The sequence below is a fragment of the Tiliqua scincoides genome, chromosome 3 (genome assembly GCF_035046505.1).
Source record: "Tiliqua scincoides isolate rTilSci1 chromosome 3, rTilSci1.hap2, whole genome shotgun sequence".
Classification (NCBI taxonomy): Eukaryota; Metazoa; Chordata; class Lepidosauria; order Squamata; family Scincidae; genus Tiliqua; species Tiliqua scincoides.
The window spans coordinates 216,825,167-216,840,635 of NC_089823.1; the positions used below are offsets into that span (position 1 = coordinate 216,825,167).

Consider the following 15,469-nt stretch of genomic DNA (forward strand, 5'->3'; position numbering starts at 1 on the left):
CACACATGGGCGAACAAAGTTCCAGCTGTCATCACCAGCAGTGGGAATGCCATGTTGGGCACACACAAGTTATATGCTTTTTGCGCTGATGCTGTTATAAATGAAAGCCACAAGCCAGTGAATTTATGAGAGAGAGAGAATAAAACTTTACTGTTAAAAATTCATAATTGATCTTTTAATCAATATATATTGATTAATCAGTACTGATCCTACAAAGACAACACAGAAAAGCAGCAGAAGTACTGAAATGAATGGCTTTAAACTAGAACTCTTTAATTCTCCAAGAAAATCATTACTATTTTGTAGATTTTCAGACAAGATTACTAAAATAGTAGCCTTATCATCAATTTCCTAAATTCTAGTTAACCATATAACAAAATGGCTCAGAATACACAGGCAGACATCATGTTCTGCCAAAGTAAATATAAACGCATGTGCTCAGATCTTGAGTAGGTCAATTAATCTTGATGGTGCACAATGAAGGTTAGACAGCAAGCTAAGTTACACCCCGATTCAACACATATATTGCCTTGAATGCATGTCTTTGAGTTCAATGGAACTTCCCCCCAAGGCTGTGTACTGAGTACTGCAACCTTAGAAAGTGATTCATAAGGATACAATTGCTGTTAAACCAGTTTAGACTCTATAATATTAGAACATCCAATTTACACAAGCAACAACCAGGAAGATGAAGGCTTCTAATGGCTTCAGCCATATGGGATCTGCACAACATAGGAAGCTGCTTGTTTGAAGGCAATTTCCCCACATGGTTTGATGGATTTCAGTCATGTGATTTCAACAAAACTAGAAACAGCTTTCAACATGGCGCAATACTAACTCAGCTGCTTTAGAAGCAGACCTCAGAGTAAAGTCTGAGATGCCCTTGAGCTGATCTTCAGCTTCTTCTAGCAGTGTTCAAATTTGCGCCCACTGCACACCAGGAACGCGTTCCCCAGCGCGACCAGCACTCACAGTTCCGGAGCACCGCAGCTCTTCTTGTTCCCAGATCAGGAAAACACGATGCTCTGGCCAGTCGCATCTATAGTGAAATGCCCCAGCAGGCTTTTAGGATTTCGGCAAAGATGCGACTGGCCAGAGCTGTGAGTGCTGGTCATGGGAGGAAAGGATTAAGCTGAACCCCGGAGCCAGACTTTGTGCCAGGATTTGACCAGCCCTGTACTAGAACACCACTTGCATAATCCAAGAAGCAGAAATGGAAATATTCAAGGAAGAGCAAGAAATGCTACCGCTGTGTCTTGATATTTGTAACTTTTCTATGGTACAATGGACAAACAGGCATAATAATCCTGAGCCACACAATGTCTGCAGGTCAGTTCACACAATGGTTGATGGCAGCCAAGGATTTCAGCCCACCTGTGCCCATTTCAAAGAGCATCAGCCCCTGACACGGTTGCCAAGATTGTGTGCATGCTGCTGCCATGCACTGAGATTAACCCAGAGAAGCTTTCACCTCTAAGTTATGTCCAGCACACAGTAACAACATGTACGTGACCACCCTTCCAGTGACGTCAGAACTAGCTGACTAAAAGCTGTGGTTACCACATACTGAGAGAGTTGTGTGAACGGAGCTGAAGTTCCCTGCAGAATCGTACAAGGAAGTAAGCACTTCTCTCTCTCTCTCTCTCTGCTAGCTAATCAAGTAGCCTCATGTTCAATACAAAATTCTCTCTCATAAGAAAATAGCCGTATCTAACCAATCTGCAGGATTTTGTTGCCACATCTTATCTGAGTGTTACATGCATTTTGTAATTGTTATTTTTCTGTCTGTTGTGTGACACTTCAGACATAAAAAAGCAACATGAAAACAAAACAATGAGTCAATGAAATATTCCTTTGCTCAGTGAGCTTTCAGTTTTCTTCTCCTGCTGGACAGTTATCACATAAACTAGCTTTGGCCATCTCAATTAAAAAAAATCATATTCAAGTTATCCCCATATGTAAATGTGCCATATGCGACCATCCCCTCAAAAAATATTTCTTGTGATATTTTCATTGTTCCCTGAGGGCAAGAACCACAAACAAAATGCTAGGTGACTGTTGTACTATCACTTTGATGCAAGGAAGATATTATGTCCCATCCTCATCCACTGGTGCTTTCTTCAGCCAAAACTTGCCACTTTCAAAAGCGTATCCTTAGCCAGGTTGCAAATTCTTTTAACTTGTGCATGTATTTATTATTGCTTATAAGCTCCCTAAGTTTCTCGGTGAATGTCTCTTCTCTCCAGATCCCTTTATTTTTCTTCACAGCTTTCAACTCGGCTTGAAGCAGCCTCTTGTGAAGTTTCCAGTAGATTTGGGATTCATGAGCCAGTCCTTCAATAGAAACCACCTTGCCAAGCCCTTGTCTCAGGATCTCTTCATTCAAACAGAAACTGGAAAATCTACCCTGTTCAGAAAGGACATCAATATTTATTTTTGACAGTTGTATCCCAACCTGTCTTCCAAGGACCTGAACACTTTGTACATAATAAAGCTCCTCCTCTTTTTACACCTCCTCCTCCATGCTGTAGGTTAGGCTGAGAGATAGTGACTAGCTCAGTGGGTCTCAAACTGGGGTCTAGCTCACTGAGTCTCAAACTCTAGCCTGAGAGTCCTGGCCTCTGCCCCCTTAAGGGGCAGAAAGGGGAAGACAGTAACGCGATCCCCAGTTTTGCAAAGAGATGAAACCAGGAAGTGGCTTCTGATCGTTTTCAACATTCTAACACTCAGGGAGCCCTGCTGAGGGCTGCACAGGGCTCCCCGCAACTCCTGCAGCTTGCCCCAGCAGTCTGTAAGTAAGAAAAGCCCCCTTCACCCCCCTGTAGTGACATTCTGCCTTTGCCCTTCCCCCCAAAAAACTTACCTCAGGAGGTTTACTCCCGAGTTTGAGAACCTCTAGACTAGCTCAATGTCACCTAAGTAAGCTTCATGGCTAAGTCGGATTGGAACCCAGGAGGCTCCTGGTATAAGTCCACTATTCTAATATAACCCATTGGTTCTCAACAGAATGGTAGCATTATGGTGCACAGTAGGCCCTCCTTATCTGTGGACTCGGCATTTGCAGACTTCAGGATCCATGGAGTGCTGGAGGGTATCACAGGAGCTCCCAGATGGAAGTGCCTTCCAGTCGTGACAAGGGGATCTTCTGAGGCATGGGGCATGCAGCCTCCCTGTGCCTTAGAAGGCCTCCTGGAGGCTTCTGAAAGGCACTGGCAGTTTGCCAGCAAACCCCTCCCCCCATTTCAGTATCCGTGGAATTTGGTATCTGGGAGGGGGTCCTGGAAAGGATCCCTGTGGATACTGAGGGCCCACTGTATTGTATAGAAGGCAAAAAGGAAACAACAGTCATAACTAGGTAATATAGAGAGAATTAAAGAAAGTTATCCATTTTTTCCTCTAGTTTTACTCACCTTATTTAACACCACAAGGCAATCAAGCGCTGAATCCTTCCTTCCCAGAAGTTGGAACCACATCATCTGTGAGGGTTTTATCTCTTCTTTTAACCAGACTATGCCATCTGGCGTCAGCTCCACACCAGCAAGCCTGACCAGCAATAAACCACTCGAAAGCCCTAGTAAGAGCGCACACACACAATCCATTTTTGTTTCATTACACCACTATCGAAACACTTTGTTGACTTACAAGTATTTTATTCTGAGTAAATATACAAAGGATTGCACGGTTAATAAACTTAGATATACAGGAACTGTGGAGATTTCCAGCACAATCCTAGGCATGTCTACTCGCAAGTAAGCCCCACTGACTTCATTGGGACTTACTTCCAGGCAAGGGTGTATACAAGCGCAACATTAGTCTTCAATGAAAGATGAAAGACCTCAAAACCTGAAATCTTGGTTTTATAGCTAGGTTTTTTGTTTGTTTTAAAGTATTAGCAATTCTATGGCCTGATGGGACCAAGAGTTGAAATCAGTGGTTGTGCTATAGTGTGAGCAGAAAAATCCCCCATCAGGCTATCAGCAGACTATCTAAGGTTGCACTCCTATACACACTTTCCTGGGAGTAAACCCCACTGAGCAAAATGGAACTTACTTCTGAGTAGACATGTATAGGATTGTGCCCAAAATCCATTTTCTCATCAGAAGTAGCCAGGATTCACCATGATGCAGAAGCTTCCAGAAGATATCCTTCTTCATTTATAAATTTGAACAAATACAATTCAGAGATCTGCACTATGTACCTGACAGAAGCACAGCATTTGAGACAGACACATTTTCTTTTAACCTTGCAGACACCTGTTAAAAAGGTGCCACCAACAGCACTTGATTCATAATGTACACAAGGTTTAAAAAAAACTAAAAAAAGATAGTCTTCAAATATTACAGTTTTTGTGGGTACAAAATGCAGGTCTTATGTATGTCTATTTCAGATGTAAGGCGTGAAGTAAGCATCCTCCCACTTAGATTTACACCCTATATCTAGAATGTTACATATTACAAAAAGGACAGGGCTTCTGTCCCCTGAAGTAGAAAACCCTGAACAGGATTCCTGTGATCCCTGCCACACCATTAGGAAAAGAACTGAGCTCGTGCAATGTTTGTCTATTTCAGGGGTGCCCAAACCCCAGCCCTGGGGTCACTTGCAGCCCCCGAGGACTCCCAATGTGGCCCTCAGGGAGCCCCCAGTCTCCAATGAGCCTGTGGCCCTCCAGAGACTTGCTTGAGCCCACACTGGCCCGATTCAACTGTTTGACCTCTCCTGTGAGCTGTGGGATGAGGGCTCCTTCCACTGCTTGCTGTTTCACATCTGTGATGCAGTAGCAGCAGCAAAGGAAAGGCCAGCCTTGCTTTGTGCAAGGCCTTTTATAGGCCTTGAGCTATTGCAAGACCTTCATTCATTCATATAAGTTCATCTTTAATATATTCATTTATGTAAACTTATGTAAATTTATTCAAATTTTAAATGTAAATTAATTCTTTTTTTCCCCCTAGCCCCCAAAACAGTGTCAGAGAGATGATGTGGCCCTCCTGCCAAAAACTTTGGACACCCCTGGTCTATTGCAAAGCTTTTAAAAGCCAGTAAATTTTGCTATCTGGTCACCCTGCCTATAGCAACATTAATTTTCCACAATGTCAGTCTATAAGCAACTGCATAAAAGGATCTCCCTTCATGTACTCCCGATAAATGAGAACAGAGCCAGAGAAGTAGGAAAATTACTGGACGTGGTTGAAAGAGTTTCTTTTGTGAGAACTGCAGTTCAGCCATGGCTAAGAAAACTGGTGTGGACAGAGGTACAAGCAGCTTCTGAGTTCTAGAAGCACTTTCCTTGCACTGACAGACGCTATAGGATTGGGCCCTAAGTGCTCTAATTGCAGTGAAATGGCCTACTTGCCACACATTATATTTGTTTTGCATATAAATAGTATTTTCTAGGAATGGTTGTTTTAACCAATAGTATTTTCTAGGAATCGTTGTTTTAACCAATTAATTTTAAAATTTGAAAAAACAAGTTTGCATGGTGAACGACTGTCATTACTATACTGGCTTAATCAAACTTCTCAACACACTTACTTCTCCTCTGCAGTGATGAAATGATTGGAAGGACAATGGGAACATGCTCAATTTCTAAACCTTGCTCAGTTATCTGGTGAAATCGTCCCCGGAGCTTAACATTCTTCTCTATAAATTCAACTGGTATATCCAGAGCGTGAGTGAACTTGGTTGTCTAGTCATAAAAAAAAAGAAAGAGTCAATCTTTTCTAAACAAAAATGAATGCTGGACCAATCACATACACAGAACAAGACACATGCGAAATCTTTCAAGTATCACCTATTAAAAATGCAGAGCCAGTTCAGTTCATGGCAAATACTATTAATTAATTAAGGTATTATTTTATTTACTTAAATTTATCTCCTATCTTGAGGTGGGTGACAGTATGTAATCGATGGGGCCGTGCATACCAAAACTTTGAAAGAACATTAGTGAGTATTAATTATAGAGAAAACATACACATATTCTCTCTTTTCTATTTTATTTAACAGGAACATTTCACACATTATGTATAGATCAACCTGAGTTGCCCCCGAAACACTCAACAGGGGACTGCAAACTTTTGTGGCTCTGTGACAAGTTCATCATACGATCCGTGTTGCAATACATTTGTTGAATTCAGTTTTCGTTCTTTGGGATACACCTAAAATATCCTCATCGAACCCTTCATCATGGAATATGTGGAGTGGCTGTATATGTGTATACTGTATATGTTCCACCTAGCGACCTTGGGATACTTCTTTCAGCTAAGGGAGGTAAAAACTAAGACAGTTAGTCTTCAGCCACCACCAGGCCATCTCTGGAACAAAAAAAAAAAAGAGGAGGAGGGAGCACTGTGGAAGACAGAGCTATGGGTGCCCAACTCAGACAGATGAAGGAGAGAGAGTGTTAATGAGCAGAGCAGGTGGTATATTAGTAAATAAAGTTCCCCACCAGCTCAGCCTTTGAATATGCTGCTCAAGTGCCATCTGGCCTTTGCTACCCAGAAGGCTGGGACACCAGGATTTATTTTATTTGTCAAACCTTCACTTCTGTTGTCCTGCAAGGTCCCTGCATAGAAAGAGAAGACCTTGCAAACAGCATCTGAAGGTTCTGTAAATAAACTGGATTAAAAATGTATGAGGAATGTGCTCCATCTGATATCTCAAGGTCCAAAAGCAATTAGCATATTTACAAAGGAGGTAGACATATTTAATTAACATTTAATTAACAGTATTTATATACCGCTTTTCAACTGAACGTTCACAAAGCGGTTTACAGAGAAAAATCAAATAACTAAATGGCTCCCTGTCCCAAAAGGGCTCACAATCTAAAAAGATGCCAAGGAATACCTGCAGACAGCCACTAGAACAGACAGTGCTGGGGTGAGGTGGGCCAGTTACTCTCCCCCTGCTAAAAAAAGGAGCACCCACTTGAAAAAGTGCCTCTTACCCAATTAGCAGGGGTTCACACATGAAAATACTCTGGTTGAGACACATTGGTAGCAACAAAAACTATTTAGTACTTATTTCAATTAAGAATATTAGGTATTTCACATCTTAGGTCGGCTCCTGGATTAAGACACCTCAGCTAGGAGGGTATTATGCACTGCACGCAAAACAAAGTAAAAGACACATCTGCCCTGTTTTCAATCATGCAATCCAAGTAAAACAAGAGAAACAAAGGATGAGCAGCAATGGGAAGGTGCCAAGGTGCAGATCAGACCCAATTCACACATGCAGAAAGAAGTCTAACAGCCCAATCGTATCCACACTGTCCTGGGAGTAAGCCCCATTGACTCTAATGGGTCTTACTTCTGAGTAGACAAGCATAGGATTGGGCTCCAAGATACCAGTTTACGCTATAGGTGGGGAATACCACTTCTGAATGTTCCTTCAGTTCCCTGCAAACAGAAAACTAGAACATGAGAAAGAAAAATTCTGGCACATTCATTTGCCTGCTTTGCTAGCTTTCTATTGGCAGGGAGTTATTCAATGTAGGGCAGAAATTGAAAAATGTGAGCCTCCACCTGCACCCTGAAGTGGGGCAGTCCAGGCTACTATCGCCACACTCTACAATCGAATGAGTAGCCGAGACCTCAGTCAGAAGGATAAAGAAGATGCTTCAGGTGTTCCAACTCAATAGCTGGAAGCCAGACAAATGCAAGGAGATAAAGTACTGGAATGATAGGAAACAGCAAGGGAGAAAGTGCACAGTAGAGGAATGGGGGATGTAATCCTTCACCCAGTAAACTGTGCAGAGTCCCTTGAATAGCTTTTACATATCTCCTGCTTTTCCCTTGACCAAACTGCACCTTGTACTTCTACTCCGCACACAGATTACTTTTCCACTCTGGCCTCTTACCAGACAGTCACACACCTTCTCCCCCTCACTACCTTACAACCACCTGTAGAGAACTTCTTCAAAAGTCAGGAGCTTGTCAGCCCACCCTGCCCTTTCAGCAATGCTCAAGGGACAGTGAGCAATATGTTTGGAAACCCCGAGTCTGGTTGTTTATGGGTCTATCACCTATATAGGGTCTATCAACTATTTATTTAAAAGATGTATGTCCCACCTTTCCCTCTGAATACATGGAATGTTCAAGCCAGCATATGACACAGAGAAAGAAAACAGCACAATCCAAAAATAAGGATGAATTATAAAGTGCAATAATAGATGCCTTTCCCAAGCATCCATGAGAGGTGGGGGAATGTGCCAATACTGCTTTAGAAAGCTAGATGAGCTACACAGCTCTGTATAAAATTGTTACAAACATTTTCAAGACAATTCACAAGGGCTCCACTGCACATCTCATTTGCAAATACTCTTTTGAGCAACGTAAGCAGAACAGTGGCTTGCGTGGCAGGAAAATGGTTCATATAATCACAGAGGCCAACACAGATCACAGTAGGGAGGCTGCTAGGGAAAGGCAATGCTTATTTGCTAGGCGCTGCTCAAAGACCCAGGACAGATACTGACCAAGAAAGAAAAACTATTTAAAAGAAGAGGGAGTAGAACACACACAAGCAGAACTCCTCCTAAACCTGGTTGAAGCTGCTCACTTCCAAGTGGTTTACATTACCTTGCAGAATTACAGCTTGATTCTGACAACCGAACAATAGTTCTTATGTCACTCCCCTTGTCACCTTGCCCTACTTGCCTGCTTAATTCATGTGCAAGGACTTGGCTGGAAAGCGGCCAAAGATGCAATTCTTTGTAGGATGTTCAATTTCAGTCCAGGAGACACAGTAATTCAATCAACTTCAGCTGAAATGCTGGTATCTCAGGCCAAAGTCAAACTGTAAAGTCAATCAGTTGTGCTCATTTTCCTGTCAACCCCCTACATGGGCTTTAAAAAGGGAGTATGGAAAAGTAATATGGGAAGAGTTTTTTGATTATTTCAGTCATATGAAAAATTATCTCAAGCTATTCCAGTAGTAATTTTGGAATGACTGATTGCAAGGAACCATTGATTGATTGATTTTCTTATGTAAACTGCTTTGTGAACTACTCTAGTTGAAATGTGATATACAAGTATTCTTAATAACAACAATAATTTGATTCATGACTGACAATTTCCAATAAAGGATCTGTCTGTGGCTAGACAACGCGCTCTGTGGAGGCACTGAAGAAGCAGGCTACTAGTAGCAGAAGCTTGCAATGTTAGTACAAAACAAAATTATCCCTGGATTCAGGCAAGTTCCTAGTTTAAAAAATAAACCCCTGAGCACACGACTTCAACCAAAAAGTAGTTGCTTTCCTACAACTTTCCCTTTCTCCCTGCAATTTCCCCAAGAAATCTCTCTCTGTCCCTAGATAAACTGAATCCAAAGGCGGCAGACAACTGGTCTATCTCCTCAATTAAACTAGTTTACATGCAGTATATAAATGCAACCATAAAACACCCCAACTGAAAGTGAACAATTAAGCTTCGCGTGTAGTATAATAAAGTTAATTAAATTCAGTCTTGAAAGATCTATTTAAGCAGGGAGGTTGTACACATTTTTCAAACAGCAAGTAATGATGGGATTTGACAGGCCTCTTTGAGGAGGCTAAAAATGATAAATAAGACAGTAATTAATCTGCTTATTATCAAATATGTTCTTTACACAATACCTAGCTGCCACAGGCTTTGATTAATATGAAATACTATTAAACCCAATCCATAACTTACCAATTTGACACTCTTTGCAAATAAAATTACACCAGCTATTGCCATTCCTGTACTGATGTTCTGTAGGGGAAAAAAAATTTCAAAAAATCATTCAAGTCTCTGCTGTCCTTTAAACATCATCTTTATAAACTTTGTGGTTGCCACACTACAAATGACAGATAACATGAACTTAGTTATGCAAAGCTTGGCTATTGAAAAATATTAATAGAATTTGTAGAAGTTGTGAACAACATACTAAGAACATAAGAACATAAGAACAGCCCCACTGGATCAGGCCATAGGCCCATCTAGTCCAGCTTCCTGTATCTCACAGCGGCCCACCAAATGCCCCAGGGAGCACACCAGATAACAAGAGACCTCATCCTGGTGCTCTCCCCTACATCTGGCATTCTGACTTAACCCATTCCTAAAATCAGGAGGTTGCGCATACACATCATGGCTTGTACCCCATAATGGATTTTTCCTCCAGAAACTCGTCCAATCCCCTTTTAAAGGCGTCTTTAAACCCCGTTTGCCACTTTCACCCGGAGGAGCCGCTGCAGACAGCTGAGAGAGCCACATGCGACTCTAGAGCAGCAGGTTGCCGACCCCTGGTATAGGCACTATACCTCATTCAGCCACTAGATGGGATGAATAATGGAGTCTAATGGAATGAAATTAAAATTATTTAACAGCATGAAGGTAGGAAATTGGATTTTGCTTTTTTTCCTTGTTACAAGGCATTTAAAGGTGGATCTCAGTATCAGTGGTAAGTCAAATGTGTGGATACCAAATCAGTGGATATCGAGGTCCCACCTGTACAAACTTATGCATGTTCTCAGACATAAATCCTATTGAGTCCAGTGGCTCTGTATCTCCCTCAACTCCTGAAGTGGTAAAAGAGAAAGTAAAGAAGAAGAGTTCAGCGACACTGAATCCAGTGTACAGAATTGCAGCCTTACATTTGCAATATTGCTGAAACGCATAAATATGTATTGTATGTATGTGAAGGAGAAAGTCTCCTGTGAAGGAGATTTATTTTATCATAAATAAAACATAAATGTCAGAACAGGCATTCATCTAATATTTGAGGTTTATTTTATTTTTTTATTCTGAAAATACAGGTAATTCAAAAGTCAAACTATGGTAAATATGCTTTCCAGGCTGAAGGAAAATGCTGGTATTTCAAAACATCTTTAGGACCACAGAAGCAATGTTTGACTCTAGTATGTGACAAAAGATGTCACTCTACAGCCAATCATGTGCATGCAGTTTCATTTGTCAGTCACTGAAGCATAGAGTACATGTAAAACCTATCAAAGTTGTCACAACAGGGGCTCCCGGTTAATCTAGGGCTGTTCACTGCTCCAACCTAGCCTCATGTTGTCAGTGCTATGATCCAGGACCTCATTTAGTGCTGAGGCACAGTCTTGCAAAGCAAAGTAATAAAGAAGGGCATACTAGAGCACAGCACTTCTTCATACCACACATAATTAAGGTTGCAATCTCATGCATATTTTCCTGTTGAAAGCCTTACTGAACGCTACAGGACTGGCGTCTGAGTAAACACACACAGGATTGTGTGCCTACTTGTGAAACACTGGGCTATGGTGAGGGCCACTAGCTTAGATGAGTTTGCAAGTGGATTAAACAAATTTGTGGCAGGCAGGCAGGCCAATCAGTAGCTGTTAGCAAAGGAGATTTTCCACAGTCAGGGACTGTATACCTCTGACTACTCATAGTCTGTGCGGGGAGGCACATAAGAAGAGCCCCACTGGATCAGGTCAAAGGTCCATCTAGTCCAGCTTTCTGTATCTCACAGTAGCCCACCAGATGCCTCAGGGAGCACACAAGACAACAAGAGACCTGCATCCTGGTGCCCTCCTTGCATCTGGCATTCTGAGGTAGCCTACTCCTAAAATCAGGAGATTACACCAGGGCTGTATTATTCATAAGGCTAACTAGGTTGAAGCCCAGAGGCCCTGCAGAGGCCCCTCACTTTTTTTGCTGAGGCACTTTCCCGGGCACCCTAGGGCTCCAATGGCTAAAGGCACTTTGAACTCTGTGCCGTAGCAATATGCGTACATATATACATACATATATGTGTACATAAATAATAAAAATTTTATTCACTTCCAAATATTTCAGAATTGAACACTTATATCCCCAAAGTGTGCTTTCCTGAAGAGTTTTCATACAATACAAACACCGGTATAAAAAAATTATGAATAGAAATCATCAGGAGACCCTCAAAATAAATATAGGGCTATGTACTGTGGTCTAGTAACTACTGTACCACGGTCTGTACAGTTGTAGTGGGGTGAAAGATTGACATGCCGGAGAGGACCTGAAATAGCCTAGGGGCCCAGCCATGGGTTAATATGGCCCTGGGCTGCACATACCCATCAGGGCTTGTAACCTGTGATGGACTTTTCTTCTAGAGATCTGTCCAATCACCTAAGGCCTCTAGGCCAGATACCATCACTACATCCAGTGGCAAGGAGTTCCACGGACTAATTACATGCTGGGTAAATAAATGTTTTCTTTTGCTTGTTCTAACTCTCCCGATACTCAATTTTAGAGGATGTCCCCTAGTTCTGGTGTTGTGTGAGAGGGCAAAGAACATGCCTCTATGTATATCATGTCTCATCCCCCCCCCTCATGGTGGCAGCTATCACCTTTTTATGTCCTGTTTGTAGGGTTTCCACCAGGGCAAACAAGGGCCAGCCCTTGGTCTAAGGCAGCATACAGACCACCTACCTCTAAAGACACAGTCACGGGTTTGGAACAGGGCACAGGGCACAGGGTTGAATTCAAGGGGAGCCATGGGTGTATGCCCCCAACTGTTGTGCCAGGGGGAACGGTGCCCACTGGGATGGGGAACAGTTCAAGCAAAGCTGGGAGCCCAGGTATCCCCAGTAAGAAGATCTGGGCTCCAAGTCTGGGTTAAAGCCCAGGTCTACCTGCTCAGCAAACTTTGGCCATGGCCATCAGCAGATTTGGGCTCAAAGTTCCGGTGGGAGCCCAGGTCCACCCATCCAGCAAACCTCAGCCATGAAGGCCAAAGTTCAACTGGGAGCTGAGGTCTGCTTGCCTGGAAGAGGTTGCTGCAGATGGCAGAGTCTGAATGGGAGCCAAAGTGTACCCAACAGATAGATTGGGGCTCCAGGTCCAAGTGAGGCCCAGGTCTGCTTGCCCAGCAAACCTTGGCCACAGAGGCCAACTCAGAACCCAGGTCTACCCGCCTGGAATGAATGGCTCCAGAGGACAGTCAAGAGGAAGAGCCCAGGTCTACCCAGCAGGTAGATCTGGGCTCCAAGCCCAGGTCTACCCACCTAACAAACCTCGACCAAAGAGGCCTAGACGCCTTTAAAAGGGGATTGGATGAGTTTCTGGAGGAAAAATCCATTATGGGGTACAAGCCATGATGTGTATGCGCAACCTCCTGATTTTAGGAATGGGTTAAGTCAGAATGCCAGATGTAGGGGAGAGCACCAGGATGAGGTCTCTTGTTATCTGGTGTGCTCCCTGGGGCATTTGGTGGGCCGCTGTGAGATGCAGGAAGCTGGACTAAATGGGCCTATGGCCTGATCCAGTGGAGCTGTTCTTATGTTCTTATGTTCTTATGACCAGTTCAACCAGGAGCCCAGGTCTACCCACCTGGAAGGGATAGCTCCGGAGGGGGGCAGTCAGAGTAGGAGCCCAGGTCTACCCAGCAGGTAGATCTGGGCTCCAAGCCCAAGCGGGAGCCCAGGTCTACCCACCCAGCAAACCTCAGCCATGGGGACCAGTTCAACCAGGAGCCCAGGACTACCCACTTTGAAGGGATGGCTCAGGGAGGGGGGCAGTCAGAATGGGAAGCCAGGTCTACCTGCCCAACACACCTTGGGCAGAGACGCCATCCAGGAGCGCAGATCTACATGCCTGGAAGGGGTGGCTCCAGAGGGGAGCCCAGGTCTACTCAGCCGGTAGATCTGGGCTTTAAGCCCAGGCGGGAGCCCAGGTCCGCCCACCTGGTTGACCTGGGCTCTGGAGTGCTCCTGCCCCCCCCAACACAAACATTGGGTCCGCCCCCGCCAGGGCACGCCCGCACCTGCCTGCTGCAGCCCGGAGCCAGGCTGCCTGTTGCACCCGCTTGCCCTCCGCCCCAGCAGCAGCGAGCCACTGCCTGCGCTCTGCAAACGCCCCTCCACCTACCCGCAGGAGGCCGAGATGCGCGTCCGCCCACTCGGAGAGGCGCGCCACGTAGTTCGCAGGCTCTCCGCCGGGCTGCTCGCCCGCCATGGCCTCCCTGCAGCAGCCGCTGCTTCCCAGCCCCGTCCCTTCAGTCCCTCCGCCCGCAGCGCCGCTTGCTGGCCCGCTTCTGGAAGCGACGTGACTGGAGGATGCACTCCTCGCCCCGCCGCTTCTCCTTTGCCATCAGGACGGTGATGCTGTCGCTGGAACATGCAAATAGGGATGAGGGGCAGCGGCGGCTTGTTGAGTTGACTTTGGGGGGCAACCCTTCCTTTTTCCTGAAGCCACATGCGTAGGATCTGAGTGCAAATATTCAGCAAAAACTGTACTGATGATGGTGATGATGAACAGCATTTTTGGACTACTTTTCAACAAGAAGTTCACGAAGTGGTTTACAGAGAAAATCAAACAATGGCTCCCTGTTCCAAAAGGGCTCACACTCTAAAAAGGTTCAAAAGAACACCAGCAGACAGCCCTAGAAAGACACTGCTGGGGTGAGGAGGGCCAGTTACTCTCCCCCTGCTAAATAAAAGAGCACCCACTTGAAAAAGTGCCTCTTACCCAGTTAGCAGGGGTTGCTAACAGCTCCCATTGATGCTCAACACAGCATCCATTGCTTACAGATGTCTAGGGCAGTGCTTCCCAAACTTATTAGCAGCAGCCCCCACTTTTTTTAAAACACCAGGACCCACCTAGACTTTTTAAAAGCTAGGAAGTAATATTTATAACTAGGAAAAAGACCCTCAAACGTTTATCTCCCTATATTTACACATGCTTGCAAACTGCAGGAGCTCAGCTCTTTGCAGGGTAGTTAGCAGTTACAGCAGCCATTTTCAACCAGTGCGCCATGGCACATCAGTGTGCCACAAGCAATTTATTAGTAGGGCCAATGGTGGATGTGAGCCCCCTCCCAACTGGCAGCACAGTGTGCCTTGTCCATTGTCAAAAACCTGATGGTGTGCCTTGACAATTTCAGTGCCTTGTCACTGTGCCAGTGCCAACTGAAAATATCTGATTTTTGAATAGCCTCAGGGTTTGAGGCAATGGTTATTTGATCCTTCTATCACCCTTTGGCAATCCACCAAAAATCAGTTCGCAATGCATCAGTGACTCCCAGTCCACAGCTTGGGAACAACTGCTCTCTGGCTGAGTTTGACATTGGCAATAGGTGTGGGGTCTCAACTCTGGCTGCATTTAAAGTCCTATCCACAGGCACAACTAGACTGCCAGAGAAACATAACAAAATTTCTCAAACTAAAAATTGTTCCCAATAAAAATATAACATTTGAACATGCAATCTACAGTACTTGCAGAAAAGAAGTCCCCAGAATAAGTGGTGTGGGGATGCAAGTCTAGTGCACAGTGCATGCAAGAACACCTTACATGGCTGCCTGCCATTTCAGATCACTTGGAAATCTTCAAAGGGCAAACAAATACAGTTGCACCCAGTCTGTTACTCTGGAAAGAGGCCAAAGACCTGCATATGGTCTTTGAGGACAAAAGGCATAGTGTTTTGGAGAGGCAGAAGGTCTAAGCCAGGGGTGTCCGAAGTTTTTTGGCAGGAGGGCCACATCATCTCTCTGACACTGTGT

General features: G+C 44.3%; 1 protein-coding gene across 1 annotated transcript; it reads right to left on the reverse strand.

Annotated features, from left to right (window-relative positions):
* Positions 1 to 216: 216 nt before the first annotated feature.
* C3H3orf33 (chromosome 3 C3orf33 homolog) lies at positions 217 to 13,952 on the reverse strand. Its single transcript, XM_066621686.1, has 5 exons — positions 13,839 to 13,952; positions 9,663 to 9,722; positions 5,530 to 5,683; positions 3,411 to 3,571; positions 217 to 2,407 (listed from the first exon to the last, which is right to left on the reverse strand). The coding sequence occupies exons 1-5, from the start codon at positions 13,923 to 13,925 to the stop codon at positions 2,141 to 2,143; spliced, it is 729 nt and encodes a 242-aa protein (XP_066477783.1). The 5' UTR covers positions 13,926 to 13,952; the 3' UTR covers positions 217 to 2,140.
* Positions 13,953 to 15,469: the final 1,517 nt, after the last annotated feature.